Consider the following 27,710-nt stretch of genomic DNA (forward strand, 5'->3'; position numbering starts at 1 on the left):
CCACCTGCTCTCCCACTCAGTTTTTAGGAAAGAGAATTTTCTAAATTTCTTTCTTTCATTTGTTCAAACCTGGAGAGTACTCAGATTTTTTACACAATGGCAACACCTATATTCCTTCTGCTCATGATAGTTAGGCCTTGTTGCATGGTGATAAGAGGAGAATATGATGCAGAAGAAGGGAAGGAAGTCAATCCCTGTTATTAGAAGGCTGTAGGAAGGAAAAGGGAAAGAGAGAAGACATGGAAAATAGTCAGATCTGGGTGTCCCAGGTTCTCTCAGCTTCAGCCAGGACTGGGTGTTAGAAAAGAAAGAAATGCCATGAGAGAAAGAAATGCCATGAGAGAAAGGGAGTTGTTGGTTTGGGTCTCTGCAAAGAGCCCAACCACTGATCACATTGCTTGAGTGTTGACAAAGCCACATCAGAGTTTAATTTGGCAACAAAGAGTGGTTAGGCAGAGATTAGCCTTCAAGTTTGCTTTTCAAGGCAGCTTTCTGTTGCTACAGGGCAGAAACAAAAACAAAATGTTCCTTTATTCCTTCCATAGGGTAAAGCAAGAGTGAGGAGGAAGGATTGAGCAATCAGGTGACTAAAGAGGCAGGTGAAGGCCTGCACATTAGGGCCTGGACTGGTGAGGTATAAAGGGATCCCTGCCATGGGTTGGGATGGCATAACAGGAGGGCACATGGAGGACAAAGAGTTTGTTATGGATCTTGGATACTAGCCCTTTATCTGATACGTCATTTACAAATATCTTCTCCCATTCTGTAGGTTGTCTTTGGGTTTTGTTGACTGTTTCTTTTGCTGTGCAAAAGCTTCTTATCTTGATGAAGTCCCAATAGTTCATTTTTGCTTTTGTTTCTCTTGCCTTCATGGATGAATCTTGCAAGAAGTTACTGTGGCCAAGTTCAAAAAGGGTGTTGCCTGTGTTCTCCTCTAGGATTTTGATGGAATCTTGTCTCACATTTAGACTTTCATCCATTTTGAGTTTATCTTTGTGTATGGTGCAAGAGAGTGGTCTAGTTTCATTCTTCTGCATGTGGCTGTCCAATTTTCCCAGCACCATTTATTGAAGAGACTGTCTTTTTTCCAGTGGATAGCCTTATTAAACTCAACAGCAAAGAAACAAATAATCCAATCATGAAATGGGCAAAAGACATGAACAGAAATCTCACAGAGGAAGACATAGACATGGCCAACAAGCACATGAGAAAATGCTCCGCATCACTTGCCATCAGGGAAATACAAATCAAAACCACAATGAGATACCACCTCACACCAGTGAGAATGGGGAAAATTAACAAGTCAGGAAACCACAAATATTGGAGAGGATGTGGAGAAAGGGGAACCCTCCTGCACTGTTTGTGGGAATGTGAACTGGTGCAGCCACTCTGGAAAACTGTGTGGAGGTTCCTCAAAGAGTTAAAAATAAACCTGCCCTACGACCCAGCAATTGCACTGCTGGGGATTTACCCCAAAGATTCAGATGCAATGAAACGCCAGGACACCTGTACCTCGATGTTTATAGCAGCAATGTCCACAATAGCCAAACTGTGGAAGGAGCCTCGATGTCCATCAAAAGATGAATGGATAAAGAAGATGTGGTCTATGTATACAATGGAATATTACTCAGCCATTAGAAACGACAAATACCTACCATTTGCTTCCACGTGAATGGAACTGGAGGGTATTATGCTGAGTGAAGTAAGTCAATCGGAGAAGGACAAACATTATATGGTCTCATTCATTTGGGGAATAGTGAAAGGGAATAAAGGGGAAAGGAGAAAAAATGAATGGGAAATATCAGACAGGGAGACAGAACATGAAAGACTCCTAACTCTGGGAAATGAACTAGGGGTGGTGGAAGGGGAGGTGGGGGGGGTGACTGGGTGATGGGCACTGAGGTGGGCACTTGATGGGATGAGCACTGGGTGTTATTCTATATGTTGGCAAATTGAACACCAATAAAAAATAAATTTATATTAAAAAAGAAGGAAAAAGAAAAAAGCTGGGGAAATAAAAAAGAAGGCTTTTCTTAGATTGTAAAAAAAAGAGTTTGTTATGCCACTGTAACCTAAGGTGAGCTGAGAAAACTCTAGTCAACCGAGATAAACCAGACTATGGATTCCACCAGGTGGAGGACTTTAGCTACAAATGCAGTAGGCAAGCAGCCAGGGTGCCCAAGCAGACAGGGCATCCTCATGAAGACTGGCAGAATGGAATGGAAAGCATCACAAGTGCTGGGGAGCCCATCTTCCCCAAGCCAGGAAGTCATGAAGTCCTGGCTTCATAGAATAACCTGGGATCTTTCCTTTTCTAATGATCTGGTGTGGTGGTGCAGCTCAAACAACATAGAATTATCCCTTCCTTGAAGGTTTGATAAAAATTAAAAGCTGATCATTTATTTTAAAATAATCTTAACACCCAGATTTAAAGAAGAAAATTATCAAATTAAATTTAAATGCAACACCCAACTATATCCTGCTTCCGTGAGTCCCCTTACATTATAAAGATGTAGGTTGAAAATAGAAAGATAGAGGGGAAAAAGCACATCATCTAAACATTAACCAGCAGAAAGTTGGTATAGTTCTACTTATTTCAGGCAAAGTGCATTTCAGAAAAATACCTATTATAAGTAATAATGAAGAACACTGCACAATGATGGAGGTAATTCATCAAAAATGCATAGCAATCCGAAACATGTATGGACTCAATCACACTTCAAGGTACATGAAACAATAACTGCTACAACTGAAAGAACAAACAGGCAAATCTAATCATTAAAGCTAAAGAAGTCAGCACTAGCATATACATACTTGATAGAAAAAAGTAGAAAGAAAATCCATTCTGAACAACACAATACTACCAACCAATTTGAGCTAATTGACATTAGTTGACATTCAACAATAAAATAGTATGCATTTTTTTTAAATGACTTAGAACATTCATCAGGATGGACATTATCCTGGACCATATACTAATTCTCAAAAACTTTGAAATGACCAAAATCATACAGGCTATGTTCTCTGACTACCTGAAATTAAGTTAGAAACCAGTAACAATACATCTATAAAACTCCCAATGTGGAACATTATGAGTCAAAAAAGTAGGGAAATTATTTCCAAGGGAAATAATAAGATATTTTGAACTGAATGATAATCACAATACAGCATATCAAAAGTTGTGAGATGCAGCTAAACGAGAGCTTACATGGAAACTGTATAGTTTTAAATAATGATGATAGAAAATAATGAAGGCTTAAAATTGCCAGCTCAGAGGTTCTTATTAAACTAAAAAACTGAGAAACAAACCCAAAGTAAGTAGAAAAAAATAGAGAGATAAAACTGAGGAACCATAAAATAATAAATGAACAAAATGGAAAGAAGCCAATGAAATCAAAAGCAACTCAGAAAAGAACAATATGATTGATAAACCTCTAAATAGATCAATTAATTTCAAAAAGGCACAAGTACAAAATTTAGGAATAAAACAGAAGATGGTAGTACATATACTATAGACATTAAAGGAATATGAACGGAATACTATAAATAATTTTATTTCACTAAATTAGATAATTTAGAAGAAATGGACAAATTCCTTGACAGACACAGACGAAAGTTACCAATTAACCAAGGAAAAAGGGGAAATATGAAGAGCCCTATGACTATTTTTAGAAATTACATTCTTAATTAAAAATATTCCCACAAAGTAACCCAATTTCTAAGTGACTCTACTGATAAATTCTATAAATCACTTAAGGCAGAAATAAAAACAACTTTACTCAAATAACTTTAGAAAATAGAGGAAAAAGGACACATCCCAACTAAGTTTACTGTTACTATTACCTTTATAACTAAACCAGACAAATATTTTACAAGAAAACTATAGATTTCATGAATATATACACAAAAAAATCTTAGCCAAATATTAGCAGATCAAACTCAACAGTATATAAAAATGATACTACATTATGATCAAGTGGGATTTATTTCAGGAATGCAAAGTTGGCTTAACATTAAAATATTAATATAATTCACCACTGAGTAAGAGTAATTCATAACAGAATAAAAGAGAAAAGTCATATGATCATCTCAATAGATACAAGAAAAATTTTGACAAAATCCAATATCTATGCATGACCAAAAATCTCTTTGCAAACTATGAAAAACCTAAATCTAGCAGCACACTTTCTATTAATCCTACATGCTTATATTTGGGACCAAAGCAAGAAATTCCACCTTTACCAATTCATCATTTACTAGAGGTCCAAACTAGTGGTTAAGGCCAGAAAAATAAATAAAAGTCCTAATATCAGAGAGGAAGCATTAAAACTGCCTTTATTAACTAATGGCATGACTATACATATAAAACATGGTAAGAAGTCCTTAAAAAATCTTCTAGGATTAGAGGTGAATTTAGCAAAGTTATTGAATACTAGGTCAATAGACAAAAATTAATTTTAGTAGCAATGAAAAATCAGAAAATAAAATAATTATAATTAACAGTATCATTCAGTATATGAAATGCTTAAGAATAAAATGAACAAAATATGAACAAGTATCAAACATTGAAGTCATAAACATTATTGTTATATATTATGACATATATATCAATATTCATATATTATGAATGATATTAAGTGAACAGATATACCATGTTTACAGGTTAGATGACTCAATATTGTTAGGATATCAATTCATCCAAAATTGATTTATAGATTTAACACAATTCCAATACTTGCAGGTTAGTTTTGTTCTTTGGGTTTTTGTTTTTGTTTTGTAGACAAGATGGTTCCAAAACTTGTATGAAATTTCAAAAGAACAATCACCAAAACAGTTTTGAAAAATAAGAATGAAGTTGAATGAGGGGCACCTGGGTGGCTCAGTGGTTGAGTGTCTGCCTTTGGCTCAGGTCATGATCCTGGGATCCTGGGATCAAGTCCCACATCAGACTCTTCACGGGGAGTCTGCTTCTCCCTCTCCCTATGTCTCTGCCTCTCTCTGTCTGTCTCTCATGAATAAATGAACAAAATATTTTTTAAAAAGAATGAAGTTGAATGACACAAGGATTACTATAGAGCTATAGTAATTAAAATAGTACAGAATTAGACAGAGAGAGTGCATACATGCAGGGAGAGAAAGAGAGAGAGAGGGTGAGAGAGAGAGAATCTTGAGCAGACTCCCCACTGAGCAGAGAGCCTGGCTCGAGACTTGATCCCATGACCTTGAGATCATGACCTGAACCAAAACTAAGAGTTGGACACTTAACCAACTGAGCCACCCAGGTGGCCCTGAAGTAAGTACAAATTTAAACCACACTGAAATTAACACTATACCCAATACATTGGCTAAAATTTAAAAGACTGTCAGTATCAAGTGTTGGTGAGGATGTAGAACAACTGGAATTTACATACCTTGGCTGTGGGAGTGTAAAATGGTACAACTACTTTGGCAAACGGCATAGCCATTTTTCATAAAGCTCAACATCCACCTGTCACATGATGAGCAAATGTACTCCTCAATATTTATCCGGAAGAAATGAAAACATAGGTGCACAAAAGAACTTGGCTGTTTTCATACTGGTCCAAACTGCAACAACTGAAATGTCCATCCTCTGGTAAATGGATACACAAATTATGGTAAATCCATGTCATGGATCACTGTCTAACAATAAAAGGAATGAGCTACTGATAACCACAAGCTAAACACAAAAGAGAATATACTGGCATGATTTTATTTATATGGAATTATAGGATAGGCAAAGCAATCTGTATCAACAGAAAGCACAACAGTGGTTGGCTGGGGCTGAGCATATGTAGGTAGATTGACTGTAAAGGGGCATTGGAGGAACTTTTGGGGATGATAGAAATGTCCCCTATCTTGTTTGTGGTAGATTTAGAGGCCTATCAATAGGTCAAGACTCATTGAGTCTATACTTAGAATGGATGCATTTTTCTGTATGTAAAGCTGACATCAATAAAGTTAATTTTAAAATAAATAAGTAAAACCTGCTCAAAAGGTCCCAGAACCCTCAGACTTGGAAATCACCCACTGCTTGAGTGCTGTAATCTTTGAAATGTCCCTATAAGAGAAGAAGGAACTATGTGTCACATAAATAGCTCATGAACTCTAAACCCTTTCTGCTATTTTTATTTGAGCATGTAGGGTGGGGGTGGGGGTGCCTTTGAACTCTTTCATAGAGAAAAGAATATACTGCACACCAGCCTTTCCTTTAGATTCTATTTTCCCAAGGTGTGAATTTAGACTTAGGAGAAATACATATTCCTAAAGTTGTTTTTTAGCATTCTTCCCCCTACCTCTCCCTGCAACTTAGATTCCAGACAAGGCATTCCAGGAAGATACTTACTTTTAACATTAAAGTACACGAATGTTAATTCTGTTTTGAGACTACAGTGATCTACCTTGACAACTAGATTCTGCCAAGATTACCACAATTCCTGGATTTCCAGGTGAGTAGTAAATCAGAAACACCACACTCCCACAAGAATGATCTTGCTTTTTCTCTCATTTGCCTTCGTTGAAAAGAAAATTTCTTATATTTGCTGACAAGGTAAATGCCTTAAAAAACTTACCTGGGGGGATCCCTGGGTGGCGCAGCGGTTTGGCGCCTGCCTTTGGCCCAGGGCGCGATCCTGGAGACCCGGGATCGAATCCCACGTCGGGCTCCCGGTGCATGGAGCCTGCTTCTCCCTCTGCCTGTGTCTCTGCCTCTCTCTCTCTCTCTCTGTGACTATCATAAATAAATAATAATAATAAAAAAAAACTTACCTGGGCAATCTTTTGCACAGTTGTACAAACAAAGATTTTCTAAAATTTCCATTTAGCATGCAGTTTAATAAAAAAGTCATGTCTTTGTTGTTGATGCTAGCAGCACACAGAATGTCTTCTAGATTGTAAGTCAGAAAAAAAGAGAAAGAGAAAAGAAAAATACCACCCAAGTCCATCTTTATGAGCATTGATCTCTTCAAATACCAATTTGATTAAAGATATAGCATAACCATTGCACTTTTCACTTTCCCATTCCAGTAATTCTATTTGTTCTTATGCAATGGCCCATTTCCAGATTATTACAAGTTTTATACAAACAAAATTTGGCTACATCAACATAATCACCACCTTCAAATCTTTCAGTGACTACTCAAGTTTTTGTAATAATCATTTTCTAACAAAATTAAACATTTAAATATTATGTAGTTATTGAATATAGACTTTGATTCATTCTAATTCAGCTTCTGAGAGTAATTTTCTCATAAGCCTCTCAAATTTAAAAACTCACATTATCCTCTGCTCTTCCTAATCCTAGACCAGTTTATATTATTCACAAAATGGTAAATTAGCTAAGTGATATTCTGTGCCACTCTTTACAACGAATTGTTACAATATTACTGACACAGGTCACAACCATCAGAACTACTGGTTAAACAATTAACAAGTTCTAACTCTTGAAACTCTGAAATTTGCTTTATTCCAAGGAAGCCTTTTGAAGCTGACTAAATCCAGGTCTTATCCAAGGTATCCATCAGTCTCTACAATGGCTCACAAGCAAGTATAAATAGGGTGATCCCATAACTAACCATCGGATCTAGCACACTTTTTTTTTTCTAGCACACTTTTTAAAGCAAGGGGTAAGCTATTAATAATCACTCCGGGACAACAGTCATTGTCTCTGGCAAACTGAGATGTGTTATTATCTGCTATAACTGTGGCACAGGTCTGAACTGGACTATGAACTTATCAATTATCATATAAATATCATTCACAATTTCTCAGGAGACATGGTAGCATGGTAGGCAAAAAATCAGGGTTCCCGTTTCCATGAATATAAGATGTGTAACTTCACAGGTGACAATTTGGTGAAAACTAGCAAAAGTAGAAGCTCTTATTCTTATAAATAAAAATTTTTTATCACTGGGAGCCAGCAGGGCACTCTGAGGTGGGGCACTACTGCTCACCACTGCAGGCTTCGATTCCAGGGCATCTCTTGCCCCACCCCTGGAACAAAAGATGAAGTGCCAGTGCTCGATGGGCAGGTACTCCCAATCCCTAGTGGGGCTGTGCAATGCTCTGCAAACCCTGACTATGCCACCTGTGCCTTCATGTTCAGAGGAGATTTGGAAACTGGACAGAGCACAAACAGATGGAAAAGAGGAAAAGAGGAAAAGGAGGCTGAGCGAGAAAATGAGAGTGGAATATCAAAACATTCAGTATCTGAGTAGTAGGAGTTCCAGAATAAGTGAAAGAACAGAGAAGGCAGAATGGGACGGGTAAGGAAGGAAGAGCATTAATAAAACAGTTTAAGTAAATTTGCTAGAACTGAAAAGTTAATCTTCATTTTTTTTAAAGCTACTGCATGCCAATAAAATGGATAAAAATACACCCACTCAAAACAGATCAGTGTAAAATTTCAGACCACTGGGGAGACAGGACAGGCTACAAGTTCCCCAAGACAGTGTGGGGGAAGAGGAAGAAAGAATCAGGAAAGGAAAGCATTGGAGTTTGGGGCCACAAGCCAGGGAATGTGGCAGCCACCAGAAACTGGAAAAAGCAAGGACTGGACTCTTAGAACTTCTTCTGATCCTTGACTGCAGCCCAGTGATACTGACTTTGGATTTTTAGTCTCCAGAACTGGGGGGAAATAAACCTCCATAGTTTGAAGCCACCCAATTTGTGATAATTTGTTACAGCAGCAACAGGAGTCCAATACAGCAGGTTGCCCCAGATACAGAGCACACCTAGCCTATTCTGGAGCAAGCTGAAGACTCCAGGAGATATTTCTCTATAAGACAAAATTGGTGGGAGACTTAATGCATCTATTTGCCTTAAGCAGAGAATTAGACCACTACTTTGGGCATTGAATTAGTTGTAGGTAGAAAGACAAAACCAAGCTAGTTTTTTTTTTAAAACCAATGTTTAATCCTCGGGAAAAACAGAATTATTTAAGTAAAGGGAAAAAAAAATTGCAAACTATGTGACTCACCTCTAAGTAGCATTTATATAGTCCTAATAATATAAATTTTTCTGTTACTCTTTTAGGAAGCAGAAGAGAATTTTGTGGCAATGACTGCCCCAAATTTTCATTGTACAAAATGAGAAATTAATAGAAATGTCTAAAGAAAAACCAAGTTAAGGGGCAGCCCAGGTGGCTCAGCGGTTTAGCGCCTGCCTTCCGCCCAGGGCATGATCTTGGAGTCCTGGGATGAGTCCCACATCGGCCTCCCTGCATGCAGCCTGCTCCTCCCTCTGCCTGTGTCTCTGCCTCTCTCTCTCTCTCTCTCTCAAAAATAAATAAATAAAATCTTAAAAAGAAAAACCAAGTTAGGAATATAGACATACTTAGAAATGTAGAAAGAAAAAAACGAAATAGTAAGTTTCAAAAGTCAAAAGCAGTGGCTTCTAGGGAGGAGTAAATGTAGGAAGATGTAGGAAAGTCAATACTGCTGCTTCTCTTGAGGCTCTGTAGAAAACATTTTATGTATGTATAGACACATATAATTTTGGTAAAAGTGAAAATGAAAAATCAAAAACCGGAAAAATGATGAAGACAAAAGAGTTGGTTATATCCTAGGACTCATAGAATGCAAAATAGATGAAAATTCTAAAACAAATTTCATAGCCTCATGCAAATAGGAATATGTGGCTGAGCATAACATTTTCAGTGACTGTATATATAGGATTTAAAAGGTACTGAATTTTGAACATCTTGCAAGTGCTCTGGAAAACTACTTAAAGGCACATGGGTAGTGCACAAAACATTGAAGATCAGACCTCCATTCAACTATAATAGAAAAGAGCAACTGGGCCCCATTAGTCATCTATTGACTTCTCTGTTGATGATTCTGGATCTTTTGCTTTCTTCTCAATCCCCTTAAACATAATCGTTCCAGTGCTTTCTATGTCAGCAAGTTGTAACCACTAAAAAACCATCAACTCAGTCTGTGTATATATTTTTGTTTACTTGCGAGTATGCTTCCAGGACTACTCTTGGTGCCAGGAATTGTATTGGTGTCTAGTTAGGGAAATATAAAACTGAATTTCAAACAAAGTGGATTTAATTCAGAAAACTGGTTGCATAATTGTTGGAAAGCTGAAAGATCACAAAAGGTATGTTGAGGACACACGGAACATTAAGAACAGTCAGCCCTGAGGGTGCTTGGAGAACAAAAAGAAAGTTGTAAGGTTGTCAGCACTGAAACCTTAGCAAGTAGCTAATATTCAAGGAAGGTTTTCTTATTTCAGGCTCCCTGTTAATCCCTGAACAGGATTATCTCAGTTTTCCTCAAACAACTGCTTGCAGAGGTTAGTCATCATCCTCATTTTACAGATAAGAAAACTAAGGCCAAAGACAGTTAAAAACTAAATCCAAGTGCACACGGGTGGTTAGGATAGGGTCTGCCTGAATCCATGCCATGGCCACCCCACCATGCCCAGCTGAGTGCCTGGGACAGGGAGGTACGAGGTCAATACTGACTTCTATTATACAGAGCAGAAATGCCAGAGACATAAGCACCTTTGCTGTGACTTCCCTGCTGTGAAAAGAGTGCTAAATCAAACATGTTCTCTGGCTCGAGAACACTCTCTGTCCTACATTATTTGTGCTATTTCCTTGCCTCTCTAACTGTAATCTGTGGGTTAGAAGTTGGAGATCAGTGCACACAATGGGAAAACAGATCTCTGAACACGCTGTGTCAGTGTGAGAGAAGAAATACAGAATCCAGGAAAAAGAGATTAAAATTTGTCTGTAGGATAATATTTAACCTCACGGAATCAAGATATTAATTGAAACTGACATATGCAAGCAAAGTCAAGGTTTGAAAGCTGGCTCACTGCCCTTTTCTTTCTGATTTGATTTGGTTTAAGAATAAGCTGATGGGTGTGGCTTAAAGACCCCAGATGCTATGAGAGGAACAGGTTGTTGCTCAAGCAAAGTATCTATTTAAGATATCAGCTTTATGTACTCAAGCAGAAAACAGTCTATAAGAAGTCACCAGTCTCCTGGCCTGAAGAGAAAACGGAACCATGAGTACAGCAGGAAAAGTAAGCAAATTCTTTTTTTTACTTTGGAAATACATTCTTAAATAATACAAAAAGAGGTATAGGATTAATGGATAATTTAAAATTCACATCTAAGTTAGAAACAATATCTACTGAAATACAACACAGATTATGTGCTTCAATATGCAATTATACTAAACTACAATGAAAAATAGGCTATTCCTCTGTTAAGAATATTTTATAGACTGTGACAGCACTGGGATATATTTCTGATAGATTATTTTGAAGTATAAATTATAATACATTTATAGTTGATGAGTTTCACAATACTTTTTCTTAAAAAATTTAGCTCTTCATCCAGCTGAGTTTCCTATCTAGATTTAACGTTAGAGGTTAAGTAATGGTAATTTAATGTTTACTATAATATGTGATGTAACTTGTAGAGGTCATGCAAGAAACTAGAAGTGCCTTCATGAAATAATACAAAACACCTGTTTGTGCACTGTCAGTATGTTCATTTAAAAGGAAAAAAATTTTTTTCAAATTGTCTTGTTAATAATTGGTTTATGCAAAGCTTCATGTAAAAAACAAAGGAGTTTTTTCCTGTTGAATTGGGTGATCTTTAAATTTATTTTCTATTTCTTAAAAAAAAGGCTATTCCTAAATATCTTCATCAAGAATGAATAGCACCTGTATCTAACAGTCTTTACTTCCTATATTAATGTCCAGTAGTTATGATCAATCATGAATAATGTGCAAACATAAAATTCTATGTTTTTAATCAAGAAGTTATCTTTATATTAAGAAATCATAATTTAAATGTGTTATTTTTTTGGAACATAGGAAAGTTACATCTGACAAAAGTTCTATAAGAGGAATTTGATTCAGAGGGCTTTATCCTTTGAAGCCTACTATGAAATCTCTTACAAAAGGCATACTGATTTCAAAGCATTAGAATTATCCAAGGTTAAGCAAACCAACATCAACATGCAAATTCTGAATTTAAAGGGTCTTATTGTGGCATAATCCATAGAAATCCTATGGAATAATATCTTTTCCATTTAAAAAAAAAATAATAATAACAGTGATACAGTCGGAATCCCTTATTAGCAATGGAAACATCGATAACTGACTCTAAGTCTTCCATGGATTCATGCTTATTTGTTCAATTTGTGCACAGGGGCAAAGAAATGCATGTGGTCCTTCAATATAAGCAATTCATGTTGTTTAACTACTCAATTACAAAAGCCTGTGCAACTGTTTCTAGTACATGTATTAGGTTAGGAATGGATCACACAATATACTATCTTGCTATAACTTAACGATTCTGAGGTTTCTACACACACTGTGACACAACACTCCTAATCAGCAGGATTGGTTGGAAATTGCATGGGTTGCCAAATACCAGTTTTCTCATTCCAATTCTCTTTATTTTCACTCATTACTAGTTAGCCTTTACAATGGTATTACATTTCAAATGAAGAACAGTTAGGAAAAAGGAAAATTTAAAATGCCAAAACTCAGCTTAAAAGAAGAAGGTCTGAAAGTGAAAGTGTAAGCCAAATATATTTAAGAAAACAATCCACCCCTTTCGATGCAACATCAACCACTTTTTGCTTTGTGATAACACCATTTATGTTTGCCCTCCTGCATTATATTCCCTCAGAAGCTAAGTGGCAATAATGATATCTATTTTATAAGGTGGTGGTGAGAATTTAATAAATTAATGCTGTTAAGCACTTAGAATAGTGCCTGGATATATAGAAATAATTCAATAAATCTTAGTCACTGCCATTATTGTTGATATTATTATTATTTAACCTTTGTTAATCTTTCATTACCATAAGGTAGTAAAAAAATTAAGTTGGACAATTTTTTTCTTAAGTTGGATTGATCTTATTCTCTGGACAGTCAGCTTTGTGACTTTGAGAAAATTACTCAGTCAATTACAGTCAATTAAGCCTCAGTCTTCTTCTGTAAAATAAAACCAGTAATTCAATAATACTGACCTGGTAGCATCATTCTGAGGTTTAAAGATCAAGCATGTAACTTGCCGAAGAATAGAACCCTATAATTAGGACCTATCTACCATTAGTGTATTATTTCCAAGAATTTTCACATTTTGTGGGATTGACCATAGCAAAAACCTTGCAAAGTAGGAGGATTTAACATAAATAATGAAAATAAACTGTCAAAAGACTAAATCTCTATTGGAAAATTTTTATCATATTTGCAATTATGTTAACTCTTTCTAGGAAAAACCTCCCTTAACTGTACAAGCTTTGCAACAAGGAAGACAAGTTTTATATTGCATTCGTGAGCACTAAAAACGTTTTCAACTTTTATTTTTAAGAACCTCCGTGGGGGGCAGCCCTGGTGGCACAGCGGTTTAGTGCCGCCTGCAGCCCAGGGCGTGATCTGGAGACCCTGGATGGAGTCCCACGTCGGGCTCCCTGCATGGGGCCTGCTTCTCCCTCTGCCTGAGTCTCTGCCTCTCTCTCTCTCTCTCTCTCTCTCTGCATCTCTATGAATAAATAAATAAAATCTTTAAAAAAAAAAAAAAAAAAGAACCCCTGGGGGTAAGCTAGCCAGAAATTCAAGCACATCTTTCTCGCATTTTTCAATATATACATGGATCTCTGGGTGTGTGTGAGCAGGTGTATACGGCTGTAACCTCTGCAGTTTGTGTTGCAAATCTAGAAGGAATTTCTGCACATAAATTAGATGACAAAACAGCACTACCACAGCTGTCAAATGAGTGATGCAAACAAGTAGCACACGTAAGCAGTAGGCAAGACAAAGTCAAAGGAAGAGAACAGGCAACTAGAGAAAGAGAAGGCAGCCTAAGCAAATGTGCAAAGGTAATCATAAAGTCAGATAGTTTGGGCTTCAGCAGAGACTTGAGCAAAAGGGCAACAGATTTGGCGAAGAGCACTACATCTGTCAGCAATCAGCGAAATCACATCGATTTCGAACTTCATGCACCAGCCAACAGTTGTGGGTTAACAACCCATTTAAGGAGTACATTAGGAAATATGGGGCAGCCTGGGTGGCTCAGCGGTTTAGCACCACCTTCAGCCCATGGCGTGATCCTGGAGACCCGGAATCGAGTCCCACGTCGGGCTCCCTGCATGGAGCCTGCTTCTCCCTCTGTGCACCCCCCCCCCCGCCCTCTCTCATGAATAGTAAAATCTTAAAAAAAAAAAAAGAAAAGAAAAGAAGGAAAGAAGGAAAGAAAGAAAGAAAGAAAGAGAAAGAAAGAAAGAAAGAAAAAGAAATATCAGGAAGGGTCATGGGGGTGCTCAGTGGTTGAGCATCTACCTTTGGCTCAGGGTATGATCTCAGGGGTCTGGGATTGAGTCCCGCAGAGTACCACATTGGGCTCTCCGCGGGGAGCTTCTCCTTCTGCCTATGTCTCTGTGTCTTGCATGAATAAATAAATAAGACCTTTAAAATATATATATCAGGAAGAAACAACGCTTGGAGTAAAAAATCATAAAGGTGGCCTCAAAGAATATATTCCATTTTATCTCAATGTCTCATTATAGTTAATTCAGTTTCTCTTTTCTTATGTTATTGCTTTGCCTGTTTTTTTAAAAAGGTATTTTTATTCTCTTTGTAAATCAGAGGTTCTTCATTTCTATAGAACCCTTTTAGGTTCCAGACATGGGGCTAGATGTTGCACATAAAAAAATAAAAGTCACCATCCCTGACTTTAAAACTGGTATCATCTTTCTCTTCAATTTCCAGGTAATCAAATGCAAAGCAGCTGTGCTATGGGAGTTAAAGAAACCCTTTTCCATTGAAGAGGTGGAGGTCGCACCCCCTAAGGCCCATGAAGTTCGTATTAAGGTGAAACATTTTTCCATTTCTATTTAGTTTCAGGTTTAAAAATTTCAGAAAATAGTAGAAATGAAAATAAGCAAAAATCCATTTAAGAGGAACTTTTTATATGGTGATCCAAATAGTGGGATTATATTCATTGTCAAGGAGAGATATAAATACAAATCATTACATTTTTTTTTTGTTTTTTTTCAAATCATTACATTTTTAAAAAGGAACCAGAGCATATATGGTATAATCCTAATAAAATAAAAAATAACTTAAGTGTTTGTACAAGGAAAAAATTCAAAGAGATATTCATCAAGATCTGAAAATCAACTAGCATTAGATGATAGAACGTGTGATAATTTTCTTAGTTCTGATCTGAATTTCTACTTCTATAAAAAAAAAAGGACACAATAAGACTTAAGTATTTCAGAAACAGTTATTTCACAGACTATTCCAAATTGTTTGATGAGGAACAGGAAAGGTTCCTAATCTTTTTCTAAATCTAATCATCCTCCCTTTACTGTGTAGATGGTGGCCTCAGGAATCTGTCGCTCTGATGATCACGTGGTTACTGGAGCGTTTGCTGTGCCTCTCCCCACAATCTTAGGCCATGAGGCTGCCGGCATTGTGGAAAGCATTGGAGAAGGAGTGACTACAGTAAAACCAGGTACAGGAATTGATACTTAGGGAATCTGCCTCAGTTCAGAACCCCAAGCTCTTCCAGCCTGGAAAGACCTTGCAGAAGGTCTTCCTCCTTTCTTCCCTCCCTGCTGGACTCAGACATGTATGCATTCATGCAGTCATAAATTCTCTTCTTTAGCAAGTGCCTACTGATTACTTACCAGATGTCAGGCACCAGGTTAGATCCTGGAGACATGTAAGGATTGAGAAATGCAGAGCCTGCCAAAGTTCATAAACAAATAATTTCTATTTCCAATTTCCTGAGTACTATCTTCATCAGGTCCAAAGAGACAAAATAAGAAAAATTAAGTCTATGTCCTGAGCCTCCAAATCGGGGTATGGAAATTGTTCTGTGCTGATTTAAGAATTTGTTTTATACCCTCCAGGTGACAAAGTCATTCCACTCTTTACTCCCCAGTGTGGAAAATGCACTGTTTGCAAACACTCGCAAGGCAACCTCTGTGTGAAAAATGAGTAAGTTTCTGATACTCTCCTCATACAGCCAATGGTTTTGCACATCATCTATGTTCCTGTATCACACCCTGTGTGTCTCTCTGTGTTATACTGGTTAGTCTGAGCAAACCTCGGGGGACCTTGCAAGATGGTACTATCAGGTTCACCTGCAGAGGGAAGCCCATCTACCATTTCCTCGGCACCAGCACCTTCTCCCAGTATACGGTGGTGGATGAGTTTTCAGTGGCCAAGATCGATGCAGCCTCACCACTGGAGAAAGTCTGTCTCATTGGCTGTGGATTTTCTACTGGTTATGGGTCTGCAGTCAACATTGCCAAGGTAGGAATGGCGATGAATGACAAAACTGGTTACCTTTGGACTGTCAGGAACTGAAAGAGCAATTTCTCACAATAATCAAGATCATTCTTCATAGATTTATTGGTAGCTTTCCCCCATTACCACAATAACACTGAAAAGCTCTACAAAATTTAGAGTATCAGTTATGAGTGGAAATGGCCTCAGAAGGTATTTAAGAGCATATCCTAGAAAATTTATCTGTTTATCACGGATTAAAAAGTGACTAATGCTTAGTTAAGAAAAAGTAAAGATATAACTTTCAACAATTATTTTCTATATTTGTTCTTTATGTGACTACTAAATTTTAGAGCTTTGAGTTCATTTAGTAATTTTACTGTTAGCACCAACATGCATCAGGTATTGTAGGTTCAGCTAGCTTTTGAGGCAACAAAAGTAACTGAAATGAAGGGATCACCTCTGAGGAGCACCTAGTCATGGATCTTCTACTCCCAAAACTAGGATCAAAAGTAGATTTAAAGCCTTATCTGATACACCTCCAAACCAAAAGTCACCAACCCACCCACTCTGTGGATCCCATTAAGAGAAGTAATTATGCTTCAATACTGCATTTTGCATCTATTCCAATCATTAGGGGACTTCACTGATACATCTCATCTCTTGCCATGAACACACACACACATACACATGAGGCAGTAGATTTTTAAAGAGACGTTCTTTAAAGGCCTCTCTCCCCAAAATACTGGAAATCTAGCAATATCCATTCATTTTATGAAATGGAGGCCGGGAGTCATAAAGCTACTGCCCAAAACCTCACAGCTGGTTCATATGGGAGCTACAACTAGCCTATTTCTCAAACTCCTGCTGAATCTTAAACCATGATACATAATTATCTTCACCTTTAAATCACAATCACAGGTCTCAAATTTTTCTAAGTAAGGTCAAAAGTGTCATTGTATCTCATAGAATGATCACTTGGGACAGGAGAAATATTTTTCCCACACTGACTGCAGACTATAGCAGTCTAGTTTACTAAACCCTCCCTAGCCAGTTTAAGCAATTGAGAGCACATGTTTTCCAAATTTTCTGTGGCTCTAGCACTAAGTTCCTTGTGAAATTACACCATCTGTTTGAGAAGATGGTCTAATTCAGTCTACATAGAGCAGAAGCTGAGGACACTCGTAATAATTAATCTCAACCATTTTTAAATACAGATGCAATTTTTCATTGCACTATTGTTTATTAGTATATTCTTAAAAGCAAGGATAACAACACACTAAGATCACAGAGGTCTCAAGCTGTAATATCTTAATTATCTGTTAAATTTCCCCTGTTCTTAGGCTCTCCTCTAAGCTAAGGATAACTTTTTTATTTCACAGCTAATTTCTGGTCTCATGATACCAGTCATGATACTGAAAGTAATGAACGAAAGAGTTAATTGTTGAGGGTTTGACTGGATTATTTTTCAGTATCCCAGAATAATCTTTTCCACTTATTATTTCATTTCCCAAAACTTGCATTTCTGTGTGTGAAATATTAAAACTGACTGTCAATGGATTTGAGCTACTAGATTTTTTTTGCAAGATGGGAGTCACTAGAATTTAGAGCTTAAAGATCACCTAATCCACTGGCTTCCACCCTGGGCTTCCCATTGGAGTCACCTGGGAACTAGATCCCACCTGCAGAGATTCTGATGGAATTGGTTATGAGCTGTGACCTGGGCATTGAGATGTTTTAAAGCTCCCCAGGTGAGTCTAATGTTCAGCAGAGTTTGAGAACCACTCATCTAGTTCATCCCCTTAGTTTAAACAACTAAAGCCAAAAGAGATTTGACAGAAGGTTGGACGTAAGAGTATGAATAGCTCCTCATAATGGACAAGGCATGGCACTTTATGCAACTTAGGCACTTCTAGTAATCATTATTTAACCCATTTTTGCATTTTCTGAAAACACAGGTCACCCAAGGCTCCACCTGTGCCGTGTTTGGCCTTGGAGGAGTTGGCCTGTCTGTTATCATGGGCTGTAAAGCAGCCGGAGCAGCCAGGATTATTGGGGTGGACATCAACAAAGACAAGTTTGCAAAGGCCAAAGAGGTGGGTGCCACTGAGTGCATTAGCCCTCAGGACTACAAGGAACCAATCCAGGAGGTGCTGAAGGAAATAAGTGGTGGCGGTGTGGATTTTTCATTTGAAGTCATTGGGCGGCTTGACACTATGGTATGTAATATGAAATGCCCTGAGATATATGCTTCTATATTCCAGAGTGTACTTTTAGGCAGCAGAATATAAATATTATATATAAATAATATTTTTAAAACTATGAATGGTGATTTTCCATTTCTTGTTGGTTACCTAGGATATTCAGTTTATTACTATAAGAAATCTTTAATTCTACCAGCTAAGCAAATCTGCCTCAAGTAATATTTCCCCTTTAGCGAAGAGGGTCTTTTAATTAAGCCATTATAAATTTACTTTGTTAATTTTTAGTAGGAGAATTCAAGCTCAAATAAATATAGACAATACAAATTTTGTTTTCAAATTGGCAAGTTTGATATTTTCCCCCACACTCTTAATAAAATGGTTTAACAATTTTTTATATTTTAATAAATTTTGGGGTTTTTTTAATATATCATACTTTGGCCAGAAGGAATAATGGCCAATTTTAGACCAGCATCATTTTATTAACAAAAATATTGCATTTTACCATTTACCACACTGCCTCATTTTGCCACAACATACAGCACAGTGCCTGGCACATAGTAAGCACCCAATATCTTTGTGTTGGGCTGAATACTTTAGAAAGTCAACAAACTTTTCCACCAAAAAAAGTTTAAGAGATACATAACATACATATGTTTAAGATACATATCTTAAACAAAAGTTTAAGAGATACATACAACAAACTTTTCCACCAAAAAAAGTTTAAGAGATAAATATCTTTAAGAGATATGTAAGAGATACATATCTTTTTACAGATACATATCTGTAAAAAGTTTACAGATACATATGAGATATGTATGGACTGTTTATAAATTATGAGCTAATGTATATAAAATACTTAGCACAGAGCCACCTGTCAGATAGTAAACTCAATAAATATTAACTAGAGTTATTGATATGCAGTACTAATTTGATATCTTTCAGTATTTACATCATCTTTGGAACATATATAACATTACTTTCAAATAATTATTAGTTTCATCAACTGCATGAGGAACACATCTCCAGTTATATTCCACCTAATCAGAATTTTCTAGAATCCTACTGAAAAAGTCCCCAGAAACCAACAAATCCCCCTTTTGAGGTTCTCCAGTAACTCTCAGGAGTATTGGTAATAGGGAGCACCACCCTACAAGTAAAGCTCTTTGTGGCCTTGACTTGGGACAATATGCCAACTTCAGATGGTTCCAAGAGAATTCAACTTTATCCAAGTGGTAGCACTTCTGCTTATGCCTTTTTCTCCTGTTTTCCCTTGTTTTTCTTCTGTGAAATTGGATTGTTACTTCACCTGAAGATACCAAATATCCAACAGCCACATGTTCTAAGGTTACCTGGTCTTCTATACATCATACTCCAAAATCAAAGGATTAATCATTATATATTGCAGGGGTGGGGGGCAGGTCCTCAATAATTCTCTTACTATGGAACATGTTTAAAAACTTGACTGGAAGGGGAAGCCTTTCTTTTGAAGTTCCAGGAGACCATCAAGTGGACAAGAGACCAATTTTGATGATATAAATGACCTTATTATCCTGTCTGCCAACAAAACACATGGCTCAAAGTACTGGGTTCAAAATAGGTACTTGATAAATAAAGGAAAAATGACTTAATCAAACTCATTGACTGCCTAAGAGCCATGTGATGACAAAACACTACTTTTATTTGAGGAATCAGACTTTATATAGATATGTTTGTAATGATGTTCACCTCTATTATTTTATAAGGAAAAATTAAACATATACAAATTTATTCATCTGCTGTTTTTACTGAAAAAAGTATTTTCCAGGTATTTCCTAAAATCACCTACACACAATGGGGAATGAAGAAGCAAAAAACGTAATCTCTTCCCTGCACACATTCATGATCTAGCTAAATCAGTATTACATGATACTGTGCATCATTGGCGAGACTATCAGAAAATTCACTTTAATAACGCTATTAATCTTATTCTAGGTGGCTGCCTTGTCCTGCTGTCAAGAGTCCTATGGTGTAAGCGTCATTGTAGGAGTACCTCCTAATTCACAAAGTCTCTCTATGAACCCCATGTTGCTATTGACCGGACGTAGCTGGAAAGGAGCAATTTTTGGTGGTAGGTAGTTAGGCTTGATGGCTGAATTCTTATTATTAACCTCAGGAGTTCTCTCCTTTTATAAGTGACAAAGTCAGGTTTTAAAAAGCAACCAAGTTAAAAGGAAATTAAAAAATCCCTTTGTAGTTATAGGCTCCAAATCAACTAAATATGGATCTGGCACACAGAAGCTCCCAAAACACACTTTTTGGTTTTCCCAAAACTAACTAGAATATTTCAGTACCCTTCTTTTATATCCATGACTGCACAAGGCACTAAAATACCTCACAGGACCCAGGAAATCTATAGCAGTCATTTATGTGTGCTTTCATCACCTAAATTTAGGCAATTGCTAAGTTTGTTCCTTGGCTTTGGGAATAACCACCCATAGTATAACTTCTCTAAGAGAGAGCTAATAATTAAGGACCCTGGTTTATCTAGGTGAATTTTTAAAAAGTCTAACCAAAGGCAAAAGGATATTGCAACACTATCTCTTATTAACCTCAGTAGTATTAGTCTGTGGGATGTAGTACTTTCTATAAACTCATTTTAATTCTGCTTGGAAAGTCTCCTCTCCAATTCCCCCCTTACCCATGGCTGAATCTTACAATGATGTCACTTTCTTTTCAGGCTTTAAGAGTAGAGATTCTGTCCCCAAACTTGTGGCTGATTTTATGGCTAAGAAGTTTCCGCTGGAGTCATTAATAACCCACGTTTTACCTTTTGAAAAAATAAATGAAGGATTTGACCTGCTTCGCTCTGGAAAGAGGTAGATATTAATTTTTTATGGTAAGGATTGGCCAATAGAGAAAAATGGTGGAAGAATGAAAACAAAATAAAAACACCAGAGTGCCTTTGTTCTCCATTATTAGTTCAGTCTTTGGATGTAGAACATTAAGATCATGTTGTGACAAACTAAAACAGTAGTTTTGCTTTGCACTTCCTGTTCTACTGAAGCCAAATTATCTTGGTTGCAATGAATCTGAATAATCAGAGCCACTTAGCTTTATTTACAAGAGAACATTCACCATTGCAAGGAAAAAGAATCAGAACCACACAGTCTTAATTAGAACCTGGAGTCACTGCAGCCCTGCCTGGCCACCTAAAAAGGTTGACTATTAATGGCTGTGAATTTAAATTATATAAGAACTTACTCATTATGGAAGAAGGTGGAGCTACCTTGAGATTTTTTTTCTATACAGATAACATTAATTTTTAAAAAAGATTTATTTATTTGTGAAAGAGAGAGTGCAAGCACATGAGTGGGGGGAGGGGCAGAGAGACTCTTCAAGCAGAATCCCACTGAGCGCAGAGCCCCACGTGGGGCTCCATCTTACCACCCATGAGATAATGACCTAAGTCCAAACCAACAGTTGGACACTTAAACCTGAGCCACCCAGGCACCCCCAAATATCACTAATTTTCTAATTAAAAATGCTATTGTTATTTATTTTTCCACTTTACAAAGACTTTTCACAAGTAAAAATTATAGGCGTACCTTAGAGATATTGTGGGTTCAGTTCCAGACCACTGCAATAAAGCAAATATTGCAGTAAAGGGAGTCAAAGGAAGTTTTGCTTTCCTAGTGGATATGAGTTATTTTTATACTATATTGTAATCTAGTAAGTGTACAATTGTGTTATATCTAAAAACATATACATACCTTAATGAAAAAATATCGTGTTGCTAAAAAATGCTAACCCATCATCTGCATTTTCATTCGTCAGGATTCTTTTTGCTGGTGGAGGGTCTTGCCTCAGCGTTGCTGGCTGCTGACTGATCAGGGTGGAGGTTGCTGAAGTTTGGGGTGACTGGGGCAATTTCTTAAAATAAGGCAGTAATGAAGTTTGTAACATCAATTGATTCTTCCTTTCACTAGAACACTTTAGAGACCACTGTAGTGTTATTAACTGACCTAATTTCAATATTGGTGTGTCTCAAGCAACAGAGAGGCCCAGGAAAGACAGAGAGAGACAGGGGAATGGCCGGTGGCAATCAGAATACATGGATTATTTATGGATTAAGTTCATTGTCTTGTATGAGTGCATTTGTGGTAGCCCCAAAACAATTATATAATAACATCAAAGATCACTGATCACAGACCACCATAACAAATATAACAACAATGAAAAGGTTTGAAATGTAAGAATTACCAAAATGTGACACAGAAACAGGAACTGAGCAAAAGCTGTTGGAAAAATAGTACCGGCAGACTTGCTCAACACAGGGTTGCCACAGACTTTCAATCTGTAAAAAACGCTTTGTCTGCAAGGAGCAACAGAATGAGGTATGCCTGTATCGTAAAGGGGAATGCTCTTTTAAACACTGAAGTCTTACATTTTCTTCGAAGATTAGGAAAATAAGCCAATTCCATTTCCTACCTGTAACATTTAAGTATAATCACCACCTAAAAAAGAAGAATTTTGTCATCCACATTTACACGAGGCACAAGTTGTAATAGGCAGTTTGAGCTAACTCCCACCTTATAGTTGCATCACCCATGCTTTTTCTACTATCTCACACCTCTCATGAGACTTTCAACTGTAAACAGAATTTCTTAACCACTCTCACACATTACATATTATACTGGGCAGCCTGACAAATCTTATTGAGAAAGGAGAGCACCAGATTACACCCTTTCTGGAAAGCAATTTGGGTCAGAAACCTTTAAAAGGGGTGCCTGGGTGGCTCAGTGGTTTGGCGCCTGCCTTTGGCCCAGGGCGTGATCCTGGAGTCCCCAGATCGAGTCCCACGTCGGGCTCCTTGAGGTGAGCCTGCTTCTCCCTCTGCCTGTGTCTCTGCCTCTCTCTCTCTCTATGTCTCTCATGAATAAGTAAATAAAATCTTAAAAAAAAAAAAAAAAAAAGAAAGAAACCTTTAAAAAAGCTTAGCTCCTTTGTCCCAACAATTCCATTTCTAGGAAGCTATTCTACAGAAATTATCAGAGATGCAAATACACATTTATTTAAGCACCTCATCTGTTGTCTATGATATCAAACTTGGAAACACACTAAAAGTCCAACATTAAAGGGGTGGTTAAATTCCAACCATGTACTAGAAAGTAATAAAACCATTAAAAAGAAGTTACTTCATTAAATTAAGAAATTCTCAAATTGTAATTTGAGGCCACAGGATTAGGAATACAAATTTATAAATATAATATGACCCCAAGTTTTCAATATGAGCAGTAAAAAACTGACATATGTCTAGAAAAAAATGATGAAAATTCAAGAAAATATTAACACTGACTATTTCTAGGCATGATATTACAAGTGATTTTTACTTTCTTCTTCACTACTATCTTTCAGTTTCCAAAATTACATATATTTCCCCTATTAACTATAAGAATATATATATATACATATATATATATATATAATTTTTTAAGGCACAGAGACCATCTTTTTCTAAAAGTATATACCCATCAGAAGATAGTTTTTAGGAAGGACAATAGTTCCAGTGTAAATGTTATACTTCTAATCTCCACAAGAATGAAATATCTGAATACAAATCAGTTTTATTATCTATTTCGAAGAATCCTTCAACATTTCTTTATCAAAGCTCTAGTAAACCTTCAAGATGATCTTTATTACATTATAGTGCCTTCAGGCAAGTTTCTATCATTTTGTCATTTGTGCAACTTTATATTTAGGTTTATATCTCAACATCCCACACAAGATATGTGACTTAGAAAAGTTATAAATCTCTCTCTCAGTATTTTTAATCTCTAAAATGGAAATATTAGGACCTGCTTCATAGCATGGTTGTTTTAGGTGAGGTTTAAATTATAAAATGTACAAAAAGCATCTACAAAGTATGTGACAAATAGCAAGAATTAATTACATGTCATTAGCCACTGTTGTTTTGTATTATTATGCCAGATATACATGCTCTCAAAAGTGATTTTTTAAGGATGTTAATATACAATGAAGCCTAAATGACAGTCATATTCAGGATGTTATTGAGCTTAACACTGAAGAAAACCCAAGAAAGAACCAGCAATAAAGGAACCACCCTACTACCTTACTTGTATGTGTAGGGATCAGAATGAAGTATTAGGAACCACAGACAGCTTTTCACTGAGACACATCGAATGCTCCTTGGACTCTCAACATGTAAGAGTGTGGGTTATCTGAACATTAAAGCAATTAATAATCTTTTATTTCCTTTTACAGCATTCGTACCGTCCTAACCTTCTGAGGCCTTACAAATGCCTTCACTAGCAGTAGTCTTTTGGCTCCAGCACCTCCTGGAAAAGTGAACCAAGCATCATTAATTCTGTTCTTCAGAAATGCAATCAATTAATCATACATGGGAGCTTTCCAAAAGAAACAAAAACTGATGTGAAATCCTTTTTTTAAGCCAATGTCGAAAACTCAAGTGAGCTAAATGCACCATTAGCTGCAGAGCTGAGTCCAGAAAACTTTCCTTCTTAATCATTCTGCTCATGTTGATTTATGGCATCTTTCTCATTAAGGGAAAAGTCTGTATTTCCTTGACTTCTTGCACTTTTTGTACCCTTGCCACCCTTAGTCACTGAAACCCAGGGGAGGAGGTCCCCATTATACTTCCCCGCCAACATACACATGATGAGCTACTGCACTTGAACTCTACTATGTCTATTTCCACTGTCTGTATTTTTCTTTATACGAAATGTACCAAAGCCCAAGGGGAAACTATTGTCTGAGAAAGGATACACTTAGATTTACAAGTAGAGAAGTTCTAGAACTTCTATATACAGGGAATTTCATTTTTTAAAAAAATTGAAGTGTAACTGACACACAATCTTATATTAGTTTCAGATGTACGACATAGTGATTCAACATTAATGGAATTATGAAGTGATAATCACGATAAATCTACCATCTGTCACCATTCACAGTTATTACCATATTATTAACTATATTTTTAAGTGCAAGAAATTTTTTAGGGAAATGTCACATCTTTATATGACAGAGGGAAGTACACTTATTGCTTTTTTTCATACTGTTTGCAGTGAATATATTCTTTTAAACAGAAGTAGTTTCATGCTACATGTGATAAATATGAGATTCAGATATTAAGCATGAAAACTGAACTATTCCTGGAACCATATTCAAAAATCTGTAATTTTTTTGTGCTTTATTGGCTAAATATTTAGTTAATTATTATAATTAATTGAAAATTAGTTATAAAGTAATTAAAAAATAATATGGTGACTTGAAGTGTAGGGATTGTACTAAAGTAACTGCACACAATATGTAAATGGTTAACTAAGAAATGGACAAACATCCAAAACAATATATTTTCTGAGGAAACATATATGCATATACAGATGTGCATTTTTAATCTAGAACTTCTCTATTAACTACCATGTCTTAAATCTATAATCCTGAAATTAATTTAATTTTTTGAATAAATAAGAGCCTATGGTACTCATTTGCTCATGCTTTCCCACTCTCAAGAGAAGATTTGCATTTTAAGCTTCATCTCTAAATGTACATAAAAGGCTTATTTCTTTAAGGGATTTTGTCTCCAAAAGTGTTATTTGTTTCTGTGTCTACAATTTGTTGATATTGTGGAAAGGACTTTGGATTTAGAACAAGTGGCTAATGATCTATCACTTAATGGTGACCTTCAGGAAGAGTTACTCAACTTCTCTGAGCCCACTTCATCCTTTGTTTTAAAGAATTACTCTAAACACAAGGACCACAAAAACTTTCTGTTGTTGTTTTAAAATGTAAAAGATTAATTTAGTGCCTTGGGCACACTTTTGATTGTAGAGGATGTATGGCATCAGCACTGACAGATCATACAGATACAAAGAATTCTAGCTATGACATATTAAAGGTTCATGCCAGTTCTGCAGAACAGCCTTTTAAAAGATACTGCAGGGGCCTCAGAGCAGCATGCTTCGGACGGAGGTTCTCCATAGGTTGAAATGCCAAAAACCTAAAACCTATATGTTGACTCACATAATTTGGTCCATCGTAACTGAGCCTTTACTATTAAAACCAATGATTCAGTATTACACATGTACCTTGCCCAGCAGTGCCACACTCTCACCATGTGATTCTGGGTTACCTGCAGACCAAGGCAGAGAAGACAATACCTGTCAACACCCCTATCTGACAGATGGTTCACAGTCTCAGACCAACCCTACAGTCACAATGATAGTGAAAGGAGAAAAGGGGGATTGCCTTTTCACCAATGTAGAAATGGGGAGGGGAAAGTAGATGGCAACCAAAATGTGAATCAGTGTGATACAATGATGCCTGTGTCAGCTGGGCTTTTGCTGAACAAACCAGCAACTCTTAACAATCAGCACCACTCGCCTGGACACCACTGAGGTCTTAGTCCTGTCCAGTAGTCAGCCTGTCCATTGTACTTCTGTGTGCCTGCCCCCTACTGTCTGTGTGTTGGGAATGCATTGGGAGATGATGTACATCTGATATATTCATTCCCATGAAATAAATTGCTAGCAAACTAACTTTTTAACTACTGAAAAAGAGATTAAAAACTTTTACTTAAGCCATGCTCAAATTATGGACTGTATTTCTTATTTTTAGAAATCAATCTTTACCTTTAAAATTTTAAAAGAAAAAAACAGATACTGATAAAGTTTCCATGTACATGTGTTCTCTTCTCTCCATGCTGCCAGCAAGCCACATCAACAGCCATAAAAAAAGTGCTCAAGTATGTGTGTAAATGAGAAAGTGATTTATTTGCAGATCAAAGTCTTTGTTTCATGAAGCTACCAAACTTTTTCATTCTACACCTGAAACTAATATTACACTGTATGATAACTAACTGAAATTTAAATAAAAACTTGGGGGAAAAATTCAGCCTTTTTTTCTTTGTTATGGAGTTCAGAAATTGTAAAAAGAAAAAATAAAGGTTTTGTTGCATTTTTTGATGCTGGCATGAGGTCTTTTTGTCCACTTTTTTCCATATATCTGTGTACAAAAAAATTCTGTCCATTGTTTACAATGAGATTGAGTATTACATTTTGAAGTAAACAAAAGAATTTATATTACTTGACAAACTATTGTAAATTTTAAAAGGTTTCTTTACCTCAGTTAAAGTAATGGACCAATAAATCTTTTTAAAAAATTACTAGGCGTATACAGCTTCAAAAAGATTAGACAATATGA

General features: G+C 36.6%; 2 protein-coding genes across 3 annotated transcripts in view; one reads left to right on the forward strand and one right to left on the reverse strand.

Annotated features, from left to right (window-relative positions):
- C4H4orf17 (chromosome 4 C4orf17 homolog) overlaps nt 1-27,710 on the reverse strand; it is a 350,583-nt gene that overhangs the window by 128,057 nt on the left and 194,816 nt on the right. The window contains exons 2-3 of one of the 2 annotated variants that reach the window (XM_072755587.1): nt 6,591-6,748; nt 5,412-5,611 (exon numbers count right to left, since the gene is read on the reverse strand). In XM_072755587.1, the coding sequence (XP_072611688.1) occupies nt 5,412-5,465 (54 nt within the window). In that variant the 5' untranslated portion in view covers nt 5,466-5,611; nt 6,591-6,748. The remainder of the gene's footprint in view (nt 1-5,411; nt 5,612-6,590; nt 6,749-27,710) is intronic. The other variant, XM_072755588.1, reaches the window with a different exon arrangement.
- LOC112932667 (alcohol dehydrogenase E chain) lies at nt 10,494-27,480 on the forward strand. Its single transcript, XM_026015643.2, has 9 exons — nt 10,494-11,052; nt 14,761-14,862; nt 15,370-15,508; nt 15,909-15,996; nt 16,095-16,314; nt 18,246-18,506; nt 20,463-20,598; nt 21,208-21,346; nt 24,753-27,480. Exons 1-9 carry the CDS (start codon nt 11,035-11,037, stop codon nt 24,775-24,777), a joined length of 1,128 nt encoding a protein of 375 aa, XP_025871428.1. The 5' UTR covers nt 10,494-11,034; the 3' UTR covers nt 24,778-27,480.

This window comes from Vulpes vulpes, chromosome 4, assembly GCF_048418805.1.
Source record: "Vulpes vulpes isolate BD-2025 chromosome 4, VulVul3, whole genome shotgun sequence".
In the NCBI taxonomy this organism is placed as follows: domain Eukaryota; kingdom Metazoa; phylum Chordata; class Mammalia; order Carnivora; family Canidae; genus Vulpes; species Vulpes vulpes.

Bases quoted from the DNA above. Each gene is read 5' to 3' on its own strand.
- LOC112932667 (XM_026015643.2), top strand. The intron at 18,507-20,462 runs GTATGTAATATG...ATCTTATTCTAG, and splicing joins TTGGGCGGCTTGACACTATG to GTGGCTGCCTTGTCCTGCTG. The intron at 21,347-24,752 runs GTAGATATTAAT...TTCCTTTTACAG, and splicing joins CTGCTTCGCTCTGGAAAGAG to CATTCGTACCGTCCTAACCT.